The 17220-nt window shown below is 55.1% G+C and overlaps 1 protein-coding gene across 1 annotated transcript in view; it reads left to right on the top strand.

Moving 5' to 3' along the window:
* The window catches only part of TMEM132E (transmembrane protein 132E), a 51807-nt gene that overhangs the window by 25807 nt on the left and 8780 nt on the right, over nucleotides 1-17220 (top strand). The window contains exons 4-6 of the mRNA XM_032617459.1: nucleotides 13601-14531; nucleotides 16009-16155; nucleotides 16416-16608. Of these exons, the coding sequence (XP_032473350.1) occupies nucleotides 13601-14531; nucleotides 16009-16155; nucleotides 16416-16608 (1271 nt within the window). The remainder of the gene's footprint in view (nucleotides 1-13600; nucleotides 14532-16008; nucleotides 16156-16415; nucleotides 16609-17220) is intronic.

Here is a 17220-nt window from a genome sequence, read left to right as displayed (position 1 = left end):
TGACACCTGGGAGAAGTCAAAGGACAAGTGACACCTACCAGGTGGAGTGTGAGGGGAACAGCACAGCAGGCAGAGGGAACAGCATGTGTGAAGGCACGGAAGGCAGGGAGAGCGTGGCTGGAGTTGCCCAGACCCAGGTGTGTGGGCTGGGGAGTGGGAAGAGGTAGAGCAGGTAACACAGAGTACTGTGGGAAGAAGGAAACATTCATGGGAATGCTGGACTGGGAAGCAGGAAGGGAAGCATCCCACAGGCAAGAGGAATGGGCTGCAATGGGGCAGTAGGGAGATGTGAGACCTGGGCGGGGCTTTTCTCCTCTCTGAATCTCAGTCTACTCATCTGTAAAGTGGGTGGTTTGAACGAGAGTCTCGAAGACCTCTGTCCAGCAGTGAGTTAGAAATACCAATGGAGCAGCAGCTAGACAATCAATGTGATGCCAAGAGAAACCAGGTACAACAGGGCCTAGGCTTTGAGGGGTGGGCAGGGCAGGACAGGGCTGATCAAGGAGGGCTCCATGGGGGACACCTGTGAGCCAGGGTCTGTGTGAAGCACTCTGCATGGATCCCCACGTTTACTCTTCACGACACCTGTGTTCATTAGCCCCATTTTGTGGATGAGGAAGTCAAGGCTCAAAGATTAAGCAACTTGAATCCAGGGCTGTGATTTTGATCCTCTGAGTCTCTCCCCAATGGGCAGGCAGAGCTCATCTTCCAGGGGCTCCCATCCTGCCTGGGAAACTGGCCCAGGCCTCAGAGTTACCCCTGCACACACTCAGTTCTTCCTTTCAGGGCCCGTCAGTACCCTGTGGGCAGAGAGAGGGATGGTTGGCCTCCTTCTTAGGGTGAACAACTGTGCCAGTTTGCCCAGGACTGAGGGACCCCCCCCACCCCACCCCAAGGATCAGGAGTCACTTCCAAACCTCAAACTGCCACTACACCTCCAAGACCTCGAAAAAATATCTGCCTGTCTCTAAGCCTCAGTTAAAATGGGCATCGGAAGAAGGCTCCTGTCTCTGGACTGTCGTCAAAACATCAGAGATGGTTCACATAAAACTCACTGTGGACCAGCAAGAAAATCTTACCTTCATGCCCACCTCCAGTGCTGATCTGGGAGCATAGTTTAGTTGATTGCCTAGTCAGTCCCCAGCTTCCAGGCTGCTTATAGATGAGCTCAGGGAACTCAGGAGGGCTGACACACAGCTGTGTGTCCTTGGGCAAGCCCCTTAGCCTCTCTGAGCTTTGGTTCCTTCATTGGCAAAAGCAGGGATGCTAGGGCTTCCCTGGTGGCACAGCGGTTGAGAGTCCGCCTGCCGATGCAGGGGACACGGGTTCGTGCCCCGGTCCGGGAAGATCCCACATGCCGCGGAGCGGCTGGGCCCGTGAGTCATGGCCGCTGAGCCTGCGCATCCAGAGCCTGTGCTCCGCAATCAATGGGAGAGGCCACAACAGTGAGAGGCCCGCAAAAAACCACAGGGATGCTAGTTCCGGGAGTTATTGTGAGGAAGGTGGGAAGGTGGGATCCAGCCCAGTGCCTGCACTCCATAAGCAGCCTCTAAATATGAGCTGGCCCACCCTATACCTCTGGGGCCCTGCTGTTTGCTGCAACCCTGACCCCTGACCTGGTGGAATGAGCTGAAAGAGTGATGTGGTTCCCCAGCTCCCCCCCACTCAAGGCCCAGCTCCAAACCGCCCCCCCCCCCGCCCCCGCACCCGACGTTCTGTCTCTCTCACACACACACTTTCTTTTCCTGTTGTTTGCAGCTAATTGTTTATTAGGAGATGCAGGCGGCTGTGCCAGTGGGAAGGCTCAGCTTGCTCTGCTATAATTAGGGTAATGCACATTAGTCATTTAGTGTAACTCAGAGAGCAGCCCCTCCCCCGCGCTCCCCTCCCCCGCTGCTCCCGCTGTAGCTCGCTCAGCATCCAGGCTGGGCTGTACAGGTTTACAGGGGTTCCTGGGAGGCCTGGCCGCCCCCCGGAGCCTCCCACTGGCCACCCACCAGGCTGGGGTTACCTCCTCTCTCTCTCTCCCCACCCCGACTCTTCCCTCCTGTTGCCTTTCCCTCTGTACCTCTCAGTTCCCACCCCCATCCTTGCCTATTTCTGCTTTCTCTCTCCCTCCCCAAGGCCTCCCTGGCAGCCTGACCAGCGGTCTGGTTAGGTAGGTCAGCCGAGCAGGTCAAGCCCGGGTTTCCAGGTCCTTGGGGGAGGGGCCAGTTCTCCTATACAGGGTGACCTCCCTCAGACCCGCTCTGTTGGAGGGTGCCCGCCCCCTGCTCCTGTCCACCCCTCTTCCCTGCCCGAGGTCCCTGGCCCTTGTTTGCCTGAGGACTGGACTGGCAGAGGCAGGCCTTTGTCTCAAAAAGGCCTTTCCCCAAAAGACCACATCAGGTGGCTTCGCACCAGGCCCCATGAGAAGCGAGTGTGGGGGGTGAAGTCCAAGAGGGCTGTGGGAGCAGAGGGCCATCTGTCCACCAGGGACAAGGAGCTGTTCCCACACCTGCCTTCTGTCCCTGGTCCCATAGCCACCGGCACACCTGGCAGCAGATGAATCAGACCCTCTCCCTCCCCCGCTGAGCCCCACCGAGCCTTCTGCATAACAGAAGGGACCTCACATCTGGCCCATTAGGCTGGGGGACTGAGGTCTGGGGCCAAGGGTGTGCCCTGGCCTTGCCGGTTGTTGCTGGGGACAGGGGTGAGGATGCGGCCCCTCCAGATTTTCAGAAATAAATTATAAAAGAGATGTTCCCGGGGTGAGGGATGCTTGCCTGGAAATACAAGGCCTCCTTGTCTTCAGGAGCCTGTTTGAGCCTCTGGTCCTGATCCTGAGATCACAAATGCAGAAGGACTAACAGACAGACACATGCTCACAACTTACAAGGGCAGGGTCGCTGTGCACTTGGAAGGGGCAGAGCTTCTGTCCCCAGAGCTGATGCCCCCTCCTCTCCTGCCCCCTACCACTCCCGCCCCTGCCAGGAGCCCTACCTCTGAGCTCAGGCTCCTCCAGCCCAGGGACACCATCTGAGTTGTCCATCTCAAGGTCCTCGCCCCCAAGAGGTCCATATCACCGCCTCCCGGGTTACCCTTTCTCACCCTCTCTCTGTCACGGGCCCCGAGGCTCTGCACCCCAGTGTCACATGTAGCTTACAGGATCCCACGAGAGCAGAAGCTGGAGGAGGAGGGAGTGATCCCCGGCCCAAACAGTCTCTCGGGACCAGGAGACCTTTCCTCGGGCTCCCCTTGGGATTGCTTTTGTCTGGCAGCAAGGCTCCGGAACGGTAAGAAGGTGCCCCTGGGACGACCAGGGAAATGAGAGCCCCGTTCCCGTGGGCTGTGATCTACCTTGCTGGGTACCCAGCAGGCCTTCCCCCAACCCGCCCCCCACCCCCGGGGCCTCAGGTGCCCTCCAGGTGCTCTGGAGCAAGACTAGATGCAGAGTTACTGCTGGGACAGCCCCAGCGCATAGGGGCTGTCCCAGCAGTAACTTCTCGGGGACCTGTGGCTGCCTGATCTTCCAGTGCCCTGGTCCTCCTTTGAACCCCGGGAAGTATCCCTAGCTCCCAAGTCAGCTGAGCTCGGTTCCTTCCTGCATCCGCCAGTGTCTGCTCCTTCCCTCCTCTCTTCCTCCACCTACATCTCTCTGATTTCCTCCTTTGTTCTCCAAGACAAGAAGAGATAAGGGGGCATAGCTGAGCGGTAGCATCCGGTCCGGTGGAGGGAAGGATTTTAGCTGCTCAAGGAGGGGCCACTGTCACCTCATTTTACAGCTTAGGAAACCCAGTAGAAAGATGCTAAGTCACTTGCCTAAGGTCGGTCACACAGCTAATGACTGGCAGAGCCAGTCTGACGGGAGCCTTCCAGACCCTCAGTTTCTTTATAGGTAAAATGTGGGAGTAGGGACCCTGCCACCCCTTTAGCTAAGACATGGGGAGTTCCGAGGCGGATAGGAGGAAATGACCTGGCCAATCACCAGTGCTGCTGGCAGTGAGCTGGCAGGAGTGAATTTAGGGCCAAGTGGGGGAAGGGGACCCCTCCGCTGGCCCCTCCCCCAGCTTACTTATTCCAATGTTGTGCTCCAGCCGGGTGGGGCATGGGGACAGTATGGGGAAGCTGGCTCCCCAGGATTTACAGCCCCCTAAGAGACAGCAGGAGCCACTGGGGGCTGTTGAAGGCTGGAGCCTTCAGTGGCCAGCCCTGAGCCCGCCCCCACGCTGCAGGGAGTCCTCACGTATTCACTGGCTGGATGTCCTCCCCTCTGCAGTTCCTGCTGCCCGCAGCCCAGCCCAGGCTTCAGGCACACAGTGGCCCTCAGTGTTGGAGACACAGGGGGCCAGAGGACTGGGTTGATGGGTGACATGCAGCCCTGCCCGGAGCTGCTTTGGGAAGGGGCAGAGCCAGGTGGAGGGAGATGCAGTGGCGCTCAGGAAGGGGGTGGATGTCAGGGAGTCACCCACTCCTCGGCTGGACTCCTCCTCCAAGGGGTGGATTACCGCAGTCCCGCCTTGGGTGGGAACACGCCGGTATGGACCAGCCTATACGGCATCTCTGTCAGCTTGGAAAAAGACAGAAGCAGCCCCACACTAGGTTCCGGGCTTGGTGAGCAGATCTGGGGCTGGGTTTTAGCATTTTTGTGCAAGATCCAAACTGCTAAACAGTACGTAGAGGCCCTGTCCTAGTGGGGCGAGGGGAGGGCCATGTTTGGGACCACTTGGCCCAGCTGTCACCTCCCCTTTATCCAGCTGCCCCTGCCTGCTTCAGAACCCACCAGACTTCCCTGCACACATGGCCCCTGCCCAGCCCTAAGTCATATATGGCAGGCTGAGCAGGGACCAGCCTCTTCTCCTAGAGGAGGAAACCGAGGCCCAGAGAGAGGAGGAAACTGCTCAAGGTCACACAGAGTTTCCTGGTCTGGGTTCTTCACAGCCCGCAACAACGAGCCCTCCTTCCAGCCTCAGCGCTGCTTTCGAGGTCCCTGGGACATTCTGCTTCATGTGCCTGTCACCTCTGTACTTGTCCTATTTAACTTAACGGACTTTGACAGGGGACCTACCATGAGTTAAGCAATGCACCAAGTGCTGGAGAAAAGCAGGTCAGCGCTTCCCTCCTCTCAGAACTAAATAACCAGTAAGTGATGAATGAATGAATGAATGAATGAACCCTCATCACTGACTCTGTTCCAGGAATTACACCAAGCAATTTGCTCATTTAGTCATGACAACTCTATGAAATAGATTCTATTATTCTCATTTTACAAGTGTGGAAGTAGAGGCTCAGATGGGGTTATGTAACTGGCCCAAAGTCACACAGCTAAGAAGTGTCAGATCCGAGATTTCTATATGAATTTGTGTGGCTCCCAAACCACACAGGTTCTTTCTTCCTTTCTTTCTTTTTTTTTAATTTCCTTTTTTAAAAAAATTCTTGCAATAGCTTCAAACACTTTCCTTCATTTTTAATGACATTTATTGTTTTCTTTCTAATTTTACAAGCAATACACGTTCTTTCCAGACAACTAGAAATACATAAAAGCATAAAGTAAAAAATAACAATCATGCATAAGCCTCAGCCCCCCAGAGATAACCACCAATAGCATTTTGATGTATTTCCTCCCAGTGTCTACATAAAAACTGATATCATGCCATATAGCCAATTTCTCACCATCCTTTGTTTAGTTCAAACTATTTTGGGAGCATTTTCCAACCTGAGTAAAAAATTTTTGGAAACCTGCTTGCTTAGCCATTTGCTTTTATTTAACCATACCCTGCCTTTGGACATTTAGGTTGTTTCTAATTTTTTTACTAATAAACAGAACATTGTGGTGAATATCTTTCCACATAAATTTTTGAGCTGATTTCTGCTTAGTAGATTCCCAAAGGCAGAGTTACTGGGGCAAGGAGCATGAACGGTTTCAAGGCCTTCAAAACATATTTTGAAATTGCTTTCTAGACAGCTTGCCCAGTTTACCCTCCGACAGCAGGTCATGTGACCGCCCCATATCTTAAAGCCCTTACTAACACCGGGTATCACTAATTGAAAAAATAAAACCTTTCTCAAGACACAGTGTTTTTCTACTTCAGCACCCCGCTCTGGAGTAACTGGTATATTGGTTGCTAATTCCCCATTTTGCTGATGGAGAAATAGGGCCTTGGGGTGCAGAAATGACATGCTTGCCCTGGGTCAGATCCACCCATCAGCCAAGGAAGAGCAGTGCTGGAATGCAAGCATCCCTCCTACCGGTGAGAGCCCTATTCTAGCTCTTCAGGGTCCTCAGTGGAGAGTTTCCTCCACTGCCACTGTCCTGGGCCAGGGGAGTGTACCCCCTAGGTCACACCCCTCCTGTGGGCCTGGAGGTCTGGGTTGGGAGGGGTCACTGTGCATAGCCCATCCCTGGCTTCTTGATCCTGGACCGCATGGCCCCTAGTGCTGTCAAACCCAAGTCCATGTGCCCGATGCCAAGTGAGGCCAAACAAACTGAAACGCTGGAGTTTGGAGCAGAAAAGGTTTACTGCAAGGTCCAAGCAAAGAGAACGGGCGGCTTGTACTCAAAAGATCTGAACTCCCCGGTGGCTTTCAGGCAAGCGCTTTTTAAGATGGTGCTAGGGGAGAGGGTCAGAGGATGCATGATCAGCTTGTGGACCTTCTTCTGATTGGTTGGTGGTGAGGTAACAGGATCTCAACCTTCTGGTTCCAGCCATTCTGAGGTCTACACGCTTGTGGTCAGCATGTAGTCACCATCCTCCACCTGGGTGGGGGGCTTAGTTTCAGTAGAACAACTCAAAGGTAGGCATCAGATTGTTGTTTACATCCCTGCGGGAGGAGTTAGGAGCGCTGTGACTCTATTGTCCAAATCACTAACTGCTTGTGCCTGCTCTTGTGGAACTCTGGGAAGGCCTAGGAGACCGAAGCCTTTTTCCTACAGACAAGAAATGGGGGACAGGGAAAGGCTTTTGTACCCCAGAGGGCCCTCCAGGGTCCTGCTCGATTTCGCTAGGATCCTCACCACCTGCATCAACCCTGGCTCTCACCTCCTCTCACCCGTTCATTCATCCCTTTGTAGAATTGGCACCAGTGCGTGCCCAGCGCTGTTCTGGGCTCTGAGTGCTTCATCTTGCACCCTCAGCATCACCACGTTTTGCCATGCAGGTCATGACCCCTTCAGCATCTCCCAGTCCTTCCTGCTTAGCGCTGTGTGGTCCAAACTCCTATGATAATATCAACGCCTGGGATCCTTAATAAACACAGATCACCAGGTCTCTCCCCTGGACATTGTGATTGTGTCTGCCTGGATCCAGCCCGAGAATCTGTTTACTATTGCTGTTTTGTTTTCTCTGGCTGATTCTTAGATTCAGGCAAGTTCAGGAGTAAGAGTAGAAGGATCCCCAAGCACCAGACCTGAGGTGTGGCTCTTACACACACACACACACACACACACACACACACACACACACACACACACACACACACAGGTGAGCAGGCCAATCCCTCTCCCAGCACAGCCCCGTGTCCTCTGGCCCTGCTGGCATGCCCTGCTGTGCCCCTCAGCCTCAAACTCACCAAAACTGATGACAATCTTTTTTTTTTTCCGATTTACAAGCGATTCGTTTTAATTTGGGGACAATTAGAGATAGAAGCAGGAGGCATCTGATCTTGATTAGAAGCAGGGAGATGGCCAGAGGCGCCCCCTCCCCCAGATTGCCTGGCCCTAGCCTCCACGCAGATTCATTTATCTATTCTATAGGTTGGGGAGAGGGACTGGCCTCTGTGCCTGGGGAGAAGGTGTGAAGCTTATCTGGGGCTGGGCAAAGGCCCCTGCTGCACTCCCAGACACCTAGGGCCAGCCTGAGATGAAAAGGGAGGGCCTCTATCCAGCCAATGGCCCTGAGCAGGTGCCCCCAGCCTTATAAGAGGGTAGAACTGACATCTGTTAAGCACCGACCGTGTGCCACGCCGGGCACTATGCAAAGCTGGTCTAGACCCAGTGTCTGCCCAGATCCCAGTCCAGCTGGAAAAACAAAAGCATAAACAAGTACCTGCCTTCTGCTGTTGGATTGGAGGTGGCTTGAGAGATGAAGGGGTCCATGGACCAGCATCCTGCCCCCAGGAAAAATTCACAGAAGTGGCTGAGACAGATCATTGATTACTTGCATCTCATACTCATACCAGGGCCAAGCTCCCGATCAGCCAGAGCCACAGCTGGACAGAACAAAGCAGTGGTGGCAGTGGAGGTATCCGGGAAGGCTTCAGGGAGGAGGTGATGCCTAAGCTGGGCATGGAAGGATGAGGGGACCCCCACACCCCACCTCCTGGGCAAATGTTCTCTTGGGTGCTAGTGGGTCCAGTGCCCTTCTTTAGCTCCAGTGAAGCCTCTCTTCATGCCTTAGTCTCGTTCTGGAACAAGAAGGGAAGGATGGCTTCTGGCTGTCAGCTGAGCATAGTCTTGAAGTGGCCCCAGGATGGTGCCCCCAAGGGTCCCTGAGGTGGGCAGATTCAGGGCCCAGGGGAGCTGGTGGGAGAGGGGATGGTTGGAGGTGGGGGGAGATGGGAGTTCAGACCTCTTACATCCACAGACACCTCATCCTTAGTTACCAAGCTGTTAAGAGCTGGATGTGCCCTCCAGGGCTGAGGGAGGAAGGAGCTGGCTCAGCTCAGCTAGGAAGGGTCACATGCCAGGCACAGTCAGGGGAGGCGCTGGGAACGCCTCAGCCTCCATCATTATCCCTGTCTACAAAAGCTGCCTGATCCCAGCCTGTCTTCCTCCTCCACCCCCATACGGTATCTCCACATCTTACTGGGGAAACTGAGGCCGTGAGGGACAGAAATAGCTCATCCCCATCTATTATTAACCTGCTCGGGCTGCCATAACAAAGTCCCAGAGACTTTTACAAAAACAACAGAAATGTCTTTTCTCACAGTTCTGGAGGCTGGGAGTCTGAGATCAAGGTGACAGCAGGGTGGGTTCCTTCTGAGGCTTCCCTCCTTGGCTTGTAGACGGCCGCCTTCTCCCTGTGTCTTCACATGGTCTTCCCGCTTGTGTGTGTCTGTGTCCCAATCTCCTCATTTAAGGACACCAGTCATATTGGATTAGGACCCACCCGTATGACCTCATTTTAAGTTAATTACCTCTTTAAAGACCCCCATCTCCAAACACAGTCACATTAGGAGGTGCTGGGGGTTAGGACTTCGACGTATGAATTTGGAAGGAGGGCATGTAATGCTGACCATGAGACATGATGAGACAGGGAGAGCCCCTTCCCTAGGGAGACAGAAGCAGGGAAGCCAGACCCATATGATTCCTTAGGCCCAAGGCCACCTAGACGGAGGGAGAATCCAACTGCTGCTCCCAGGAGAGGGGAGGCTGCTGACAGGAAGGCAGTACTAAGTCTGGTCCACAGGGAGAGCTGGGCTGAAACAGAAGTCAGCAGGTGGAGCCTGGGGTCCGGGGAGCCAAGTGGGGCAGGTGAGAGGCCCGGGGGTGGCCGGGGTTCAGAACTACCTGTCACGGGCTTCCTGGTGGGGGGCCTGACGAGCAGGTGTGTGCCAGGCTGTGTGTGAGCATGGGCGTGTGAGTGTGTGTGCGTGCGCGCTCCCCCCTCAGACTGGAGGGAGTTGTGTTGGGTGTTGCCAAGGTGGGGCGGGTCCAGGCCAGCAAGTCCACCCGAGCGGCACCCCTGGAGCACTCCTCCTTCACCTCTGGAACTGGCTGAGCTCAGCTCCGGGTTGATCCTCCCTTACCCCATCCGTCTTCCTTCAGGGAAACTTCTAGAAGCTTTTCCTTCCCAAGCCCATTCCACGCTCTGTGATGCCCGGAGCTTAGAGCTCCTTGTGAGATGCCGGCCAGCGTGCAGCTCAGCACACGCATGTGTGCACACACATTCACACATCGTGTCTCCAAAAACTTGATCTGCTGGCAACTCCCCCAGTCTCCCCTTCCTCCTGGCAGCCCCACCACACCAGACAGCTTCCAGGGCCTCCCCTACCTCCCTGGGAAAACTGGGGCCCAGAGACATCAAGCAACTTCCTTTTGGCTCCAGAGTAATTGAGCCATAGAGCTGAGATTAGTGCTGGGGTCTCAGGAACACCCCTGCCCCTACTCAGCCCACAGAGGGGTCTCAGGGCCCCAGAGGATAGAATGATTCATGGGTGGTGATGGGGGGCGGTGCTGTGTGTCATGATGACATCAGTACAAAATGGTAGTACCCTAATACCATCTTTTCTGGCTCCCTTTTCTAAATGCTAGCTGCCTTCTTAATATAAGTTGCTCCCTGTTTCAGAAACTCAGTCTCCTTATCTGCAAGGTTGCTGAGAGAGATCAAGAACCCCCAGCCCAGCAACCCTGCCCTGACTGGCCATCCAGTCTCCTCTGGGATGCCCCATGGAGGGCGCTTTCATTAGCCCATGGCATCCCAGTCAGTGCTGGGCAGCTCATTCAGAGAACTGCATTCACTCAACAAAAATCTGAGGGCGGAGGGGTGCACGCAAGCACATTTCTCCAATCCCTTTCTCCGTGCCCCTCTGAGTCTGCTGCCTATCTGGTGGCCCTGCCCCACTGTGCCTCCAAGGGGTCCCGGTGGCTGGCCCTGCCTGAGGTTGGGACGGTGAGAGGGCCAAAGGGCCCTTAGTCTTAGTAGCCTCTGGGGTCTCCTGGGGATGGTAAACGAGACAGGGCCAGTGGTTCTGACATCCACATCCCTACCCTGTCCACCCTGCCTGAGCACTTACAGCTCAGGGACAACCGGTGCCCTTCTCCAACTCCAGCAGGACAAGCACGGTGGCCTCTCCCCATCTCAGCTCAGTACCTGCAGGTCCTGGACATCCCACCACCTGTAGCAGTGCCCCCTCCTCCCCTTGGCCTTTCAGCTACTCTCAACGTCCCTGTGAGGGGGCTGATGTCATCTCCTCAATTTTAGAGATGGAAACCGAGGCTCAAAATGGGAAGCAAGTTGCCTCGTGAGCGTGGCAGGGAGAAGCCTTAAACTTGAGTCCTGAAGCCTCCATTTGCCTGCTTCCTGCTGCTTAGAAAGCAGTTGGTTGGCTGCTGTGCCTGGCCCAGGTCATTCCCCAGATCCCACATGTGTGCCTGGCCAGCTTCGCCCCAGGCAGCAGGGACACCTTCTCAGAAACTCCAGTGGTAACCGTGGGGCGGGGATTCCATGCAGCAGCAGGGAAGGCTCCCGTCTCTCCAAACGCCTTCCTATTCTCATTTGGGACCAGGCTGCGCATCTCTACCCCATCATCGGCAGCTGGCTTACCTTGCAGGGCTGCAGGACGTCTAGTGGAGAAGGGTGGCCTGAGAACAGAGTTCTCCTGGGAACAGAGGGAGCAGTCTGATGGTTAAAGCATGGGCTGCCTAGAGGACCAGGGACCAGCTGGACTGCTCAAGCAGGGCCCTAAGGAGTCACACAGACTAGGTGCCACTCCTCTTAGGACACTTGACCCAGGGCCTTTGTTGTGACCCAAGCCAATTGCCTCATTTGTTAAATGAGAAAATTAAACCACAAATTAAAAAACATCAGACATAGACACCAGAGCCTCAAGGGCAGGGAATTTTTAGTTCATCGCATTTATGAGGAATTGGGTGTGAACATTTGTGGAACCATCAAGGTTTCATTGATGGTGGTAACATGATAATATGCATAAGCGGCAAGTAACCACCATAGCACTGATTAGGAGTCTCCCTGGGACGGAGGTCTCTGCGAATCACTCAGTGTAGATCAACAGTGATTTGTTAAAGACTTGTTCAGTGCAAGGCCTCGTAGATAACTCTCACGCAAGGCAGGATGAGAGGTTCCCTCAGAGAAGGGCAAAGCTCTGAGGAAATTCCCAGGAGTAGAGGTCATATCTTGGAGGGCTTCGTGGAGGAGGTGGCATTTGAGCAGGGCCTTAGAGGAAGATTCGGATTTGGATGTGTGCAGATAGGACAGGAGAGAATCCAATGCAGAGGGCACAGCATGAGCATAGGAGGGGCGGTAAGGCAGCATCGGCCAGCACTAAAGCCAGAAGTTGTCCAGTTATGCTGGCAGCAGGAGCCTGGGAAGAGGAATACTGGGGAAAGGGGAGCCTGGAGCTCATTGTAGAGGGCCCTGAATGCCACGCTAAGGCGCAAGGTGAGTTCTGTAAGCAGAAGGGACAGTCTTTAATAATACACTTTTGCATTGTGTTACATAAATTATAGAGCGATTTCTTGATTCTCGAAAATAAATGACAACACAACATCAAAGGTGAGAAACATGGCTCAGGGGTCCACTGGAGTCTCTGAGAGCATGTCCCTGCCCCCTGAAGGGAGGCTGGCTGCAGGCACACACGTGGGATCTGGGGTAATGACCTGGGCCAGGGCACAGCAGCCAACCCAACTGCTTTCTAAGCAGCAGATCCAGAACTGGTTCTCAAACCTCAGACCTCCCCATCTTGGTCCTTCCTGTTCCTTAACAGTGTCCAACAGGGGTTGAGCTGGGAGTAAGGAGCCAACAAGGTCCCGTCTGTGTCTGGGAGAAACAAATCCCTCTGGCTGCTATAGGGGGGAAGGGTATGCCAGGGAAGGGAAGAGCTGGGGAGAGGTGAGACCCACTTAGACAACGTTATGTTGTCATAGCAACAGGAATGAAGCCAAAGCTGGAGCAGGGGCCTGGGGATGGAGGTCAGGGGCAGCCGGGGACAGACCAGAGAGCCAAGAGGTAGAATTGCTACAGCTTGGCGGGATCCTGCGAGGATGGGGTGAGTGGCCGAGAGAAGGGAGAAGTCAAGCCCGAGACCCCAAGGCCCACGTTTGGGTTTGGTGGACGAGGATCAACTTCCCAGTGTGTATTTGTGGGGTGGTACATATAGGGGGTAGGGGGCGATCTGGGATCCCTGGGGACCCTGCACCGTCTGAGGCAGCTGGAGCAGTAAAGGAGTAGAGGCTTGGGTTTGAAAGCCAGGTGGCCCCAGGTTCAACTCCAGCTGCTGGCCCCTTTCACTCATGTGACTTGGGTAAGTTATTTAAGCATCCAGCACCTTCATTTGTAAGAGGTAAGAATAGGCTCTCCAAAAAGAGAAGTTACTGATAGAAAACTGGGTGAATCAATGGAGATCATAATACCTGGTTCAAAGACTTGATGAGGATCAAATAAGCCACTGCCTGTCATAATAATGCATGAATAATAGTTTAATTTTAATAAACAATGTTAAATCGTTAAATACGTACTGTACTGTACCATTAATAATGGTAAGAGTGAAAACTTACCACCTCGGCATCACACTTGCTCTTAGCCCTCTACGCACATGACTTCGCTAAGCCCCTACAATAGCTCTTTGAGGCAGAAACAATTTTTATACTCATTTTACAAACGAAGATGCCAGAGGATAAAACCTCTTTAAACCTTCACAATGCTTTGTACCGGCATTAGCTTTACCCCTGCATCGCAGATAAAGAAATGAATCATCAACAAGAGGGCAATTAACACACCAGCAAAGGTGGAGCCCGGCTTGGAGCCTTGAGGATGGAGAGCCGGGCTGAGCTCGCTCGGCTGGGAGTGGATGGCCCTCTGTAAGGGTGGGAGGCTGGGGTGCCCTGGAGTCCCAGCACAGCCTCTCCTGACCACTCTGGGGTCTTTCTTCTGTCTGTCCCCAGCCTCTGGCCGCTCCCACCCAGCCAGCCCCAGTCCTCCGGGGCTGCAGGCCAGCCCGGTGCTGCCGGTCAGCTACCGCCTGTCACACACGCGGCTGGCCTTCTTCCTGCGGGAGGCGCAGCGCACGCCTCCCACGGTCACAAACGGCTCCCTGCAGCGCTCCGAACCCTTCGTGGTGTTCCAGACCAAGGAGCTGCCCGTCCTCAATGTCTCCCTGGGACCCTTCAGCACCAGCCAGGTGGTGGCCCGGGAGCTCCTGCAGCCGTCCAGCACCCTGGACATCCCCGAGCGCCTGACGGTCAGCTGGAAGGTGCGAGCCTTCATCGTCCACCCCCGCGTGCCTGCCTCGCAGCCCGTGGCCCAGGTGCTGTTCTACGTGGCCGGCCGGGACTGGGATGACTTCGGCGTCACCGAGCGGCTGCCCTGCGTACGCCTGCACGCCTTCCGGGATGCCCGGGAGGTCAAGAGCTCCTGCCGCCTCAGCGGGGGTCTGGCCACCTGTCTCGTGCGCGCCGAGCTGCCCCTGGCTTGGTTCGGGCCCCCAGCCCCGGCTGCACCACCCACTGCCCGCCGCAAGTCTCCAGATGGGCTGGAGCCCGAGGCGACAGGGGAGAGTCAGCAAGCCGAGCTCTACTACACTCTCCACGCCCCGGATGCGTCCGGAGGCTGTGGAGGAACACGGCGGGGTGCCGGGCCCGGAGGCGGGGCCCGGGCCGAGAGCCCGACCCAGCACCCACTGCTGCGCATCGGGAGCATCAGCCTGTTCCGCCCGCCCCCCAGAAGGACCCTGCAGGAACACAGGCTGGACAGCAACCTGATGATCCGCCTGCCTGACCGGCCCCTCAAGCCCGGGGAACTGCTCAGCATCCTCCTCTACCTGGCCCCCAACTCCTCCTCTCCCTCCAGCCCCAGCCTGGAGCACTTCACTCTCAGGTACGGGGGTATGGTTGGGGGTCTGGCTTCCCTTCCAAGGTCAGATGCACACCTGACCCCTGGTAGAGGGCTCGCCCAGACCTGCCCATCCAGCATCCTAATCCCAGTTCTTCCAGTTACCACTTGAGCAACTTCAGGAAGACAGCTCACTTACCCGAGCCTCTGTGTTCTCGTCCTCCCGATGACCACAGAAATGTCTGCCCTGTCCTCCCTACCTCACAGAAGTGGTGTCATGGTGAAGAGGAAACATCCATTTCCACAAGCATGATATCCAGAACGATAGAATCGGGGCTGGAAGGGCCCTTAGACATTAGCGGGTGCAGCTCTTATATTTTACAGATGAGTAGACAGAGGCCTAAGAGGAGAAATTGAGATCAGAGAGCAGCCCCTTGCCTGGGAGCCAAAAGATAAACAGGAGGGTGCCCGTGTGTCAGGACATTTGTCTAACCCTGGAGTGGGGAGAAATATTTTCGGGAGTCCTAGCTCTTTCTTTGTGAAGGATACAGTTCACAAATTCCGAAATGCCATAGCACATTCCCACAAAATATAATGATGTCTCACAGTAGGAATCCGTGGTTTGAGCCATGTCGGGTGATTCTGAGGCTATAAGAAAGGTCCCACCAAAATGCTCCCCACAAACCCAAGCACTATACGTGGGACCTGAAACGGCATCATTAACCTCCAGCTTCTTTAAGTATTGCCTTCTGTCCTGAATGTACTACCTTAAATTTCAAGTATTCCTGGAGAGTCATACCAAATTCAGTGATTAATACCTGAATGTGAATATGAGTTAAATCAGTCATGAGAGATCTTGGGCTGCATTAATAGGAGTAAAGTATGTAGAATTAGGGAGGTGATAATAATCATTCGGCTTTAGTTAGTGTTAATTAGAGCTGAAATGTTGTATTTAGTATAAGACACTACACCTTATGCATTCAGGATGTCCAGAGGAAGGTGACTAGGATATGGGCGACTTGAAGCTATGGCAAAATAGCAACAATCGGAGGAACCGAAGATTTTAGGCCTGGAGAAAAGAAGACTCAGGGGACACCTGCTCACCTCCCCAGATGTCTCTTCAGGTGGAAGAGTTGTCCTCCCTTCCCCCAACAGAACCCACGGCTGTTCTATTTCAGCTACAAGCAGGGAAGAAGTTTCTCCTTTTAGGGACTTTCTAAAGATATAATGGGATGTGTGCAGAAGTAGTGAGTCCCCTGTCACTAAGATATGCAAGTAGAGGTTAGGTAAAGACCTGGCAGAGATATAAGAGAAGGGACTACAGCTTCCACTAGGGCCAGAGGTTGAAGCTACATGATACCAGATCCCCCAAATTAGTTTCAGGCTTTGAGTCTAGAACTCAGGGTAACTTACTCACCTGCTCGCCCTTCTCCCAGCCCCAGCCTGAGGATGGTAGGCAGGTGGGCAGCCCTTGGACCCCCAAGCTGACCCTCTCCCTCTTCTTCTTCTTGCTTTGTCCCAGAGTGAAGGCCAAGAAGGGCGTGACCCTTCTAGGAACCAAGTCACGGAGTGGCCAGTGGCACGTGACCTCGGAGCTGCTGACTGGGGCAAAGCATTCAACAGCCACCGTGGATGTGTCCTGGGCCCAGGGCACACCGCTGCCCCTCTGGTGAGCCAAGGTGGCTCCTCTGCCCACCTCTTTGCAGGACAGCACTGGGGAGGGGTGGGGGAATTCTTGACGGAGGAGGCCAGGCTGGCGCAAGGGCCGGGCGTACTTTCTGCGGACCCTGGAGGCCAGGCTGGGGAAGGTTCAGAGGGCCCCGGGGAAAGGCCACTGAGGAGGGCTAGGGTCCTCAGCGAGGGTTTCGGAGCTCCTGAGCTGCTCCCAGCCCTTCCTCCTGGGCTCTCCTTCCTTCCCCCACCGTGCAGGGAGGACCAGGGGCCCCTGGAGATCCTGCAGCTGGACTTTGAGATGGAGAACTTCACCAGCCAGTCAGTCAAGCGGAGGATAATGTGGCATATCGACTACCGCGGCCACGGTGCCCTGCCTGACCTGGAGCGGGCTGTCACCGAGCTGACGGGCATCCAGCGGGACGTGCAGGCCATCCTACCCCTGGCCATGGTGAGTGCAGTCACGGAAGGCAGGCGAGCTCTGCGCCTGGCACTGGAGTGGGCCAGCGGCTGCTGAGGGGCACGGAGGTGGGAGGAGTCCCCGTGGAGGGGGCACTTGGTGGGGGGGCTTCCTGGATGAGGTGACCATGCAGTGGAGCCTTGAAGGTCCCATGGAGGAGGGGATCATACAGTAGTCAGAGAAGATGAGGAAGGTGCTTTAGGCAGGGGATTTCCTGGGCAAAGGTGTGGTGATGGGAATGGGGATAGTTTGTTCAAAGGAGCTATGGGTTTAGGAAGAGTGCCGTGGAATGATTGTCTGGTGCCCAGGGGCACGTGGAATAGCCAGGCAAATGTGCTGGACGTTACTCTGAGTCCGGAGGAGAATGGAAGATGTTGAGAGGAGATGGTGGAGGATTGGGGAAGCATTGTTTTCTGGCAGCAGAGTGGGGTAGACCCTGAAGGCTACCACGGGAGTCCAAGTGAGCAGAGCGTCTGAGAAGACACGCGAGACCGGGTAGATGCATCTGTCTGCCCACGTCCCCAGGGGAAGGATACGCATCTGAGGAGTGGGGACAGCTGGGAGCTGCCGGGGCTTGGCTGGTGGTCCTGGGAGAGCAGGGGA

The sequence above is a fragment of the Phocoena sinus genome, chromosome 20 (assembly GCF_008692025.1).
Source record: "Phocoena sinus isolate mPhoSin1 chromosome 20, mPhoSin1.pri, whole genome shotgun sequence".
NCBI lineage: Eukaryota > Metazoa > Chordata > Mammalia > Artiodactyla > Phocoenidae > Phocoena > Phocoena sinus.
Note: the sequence above shows the minus strand (reverse complement) of the source record. Positions and strands in the feature narration are given on the sequence as shown.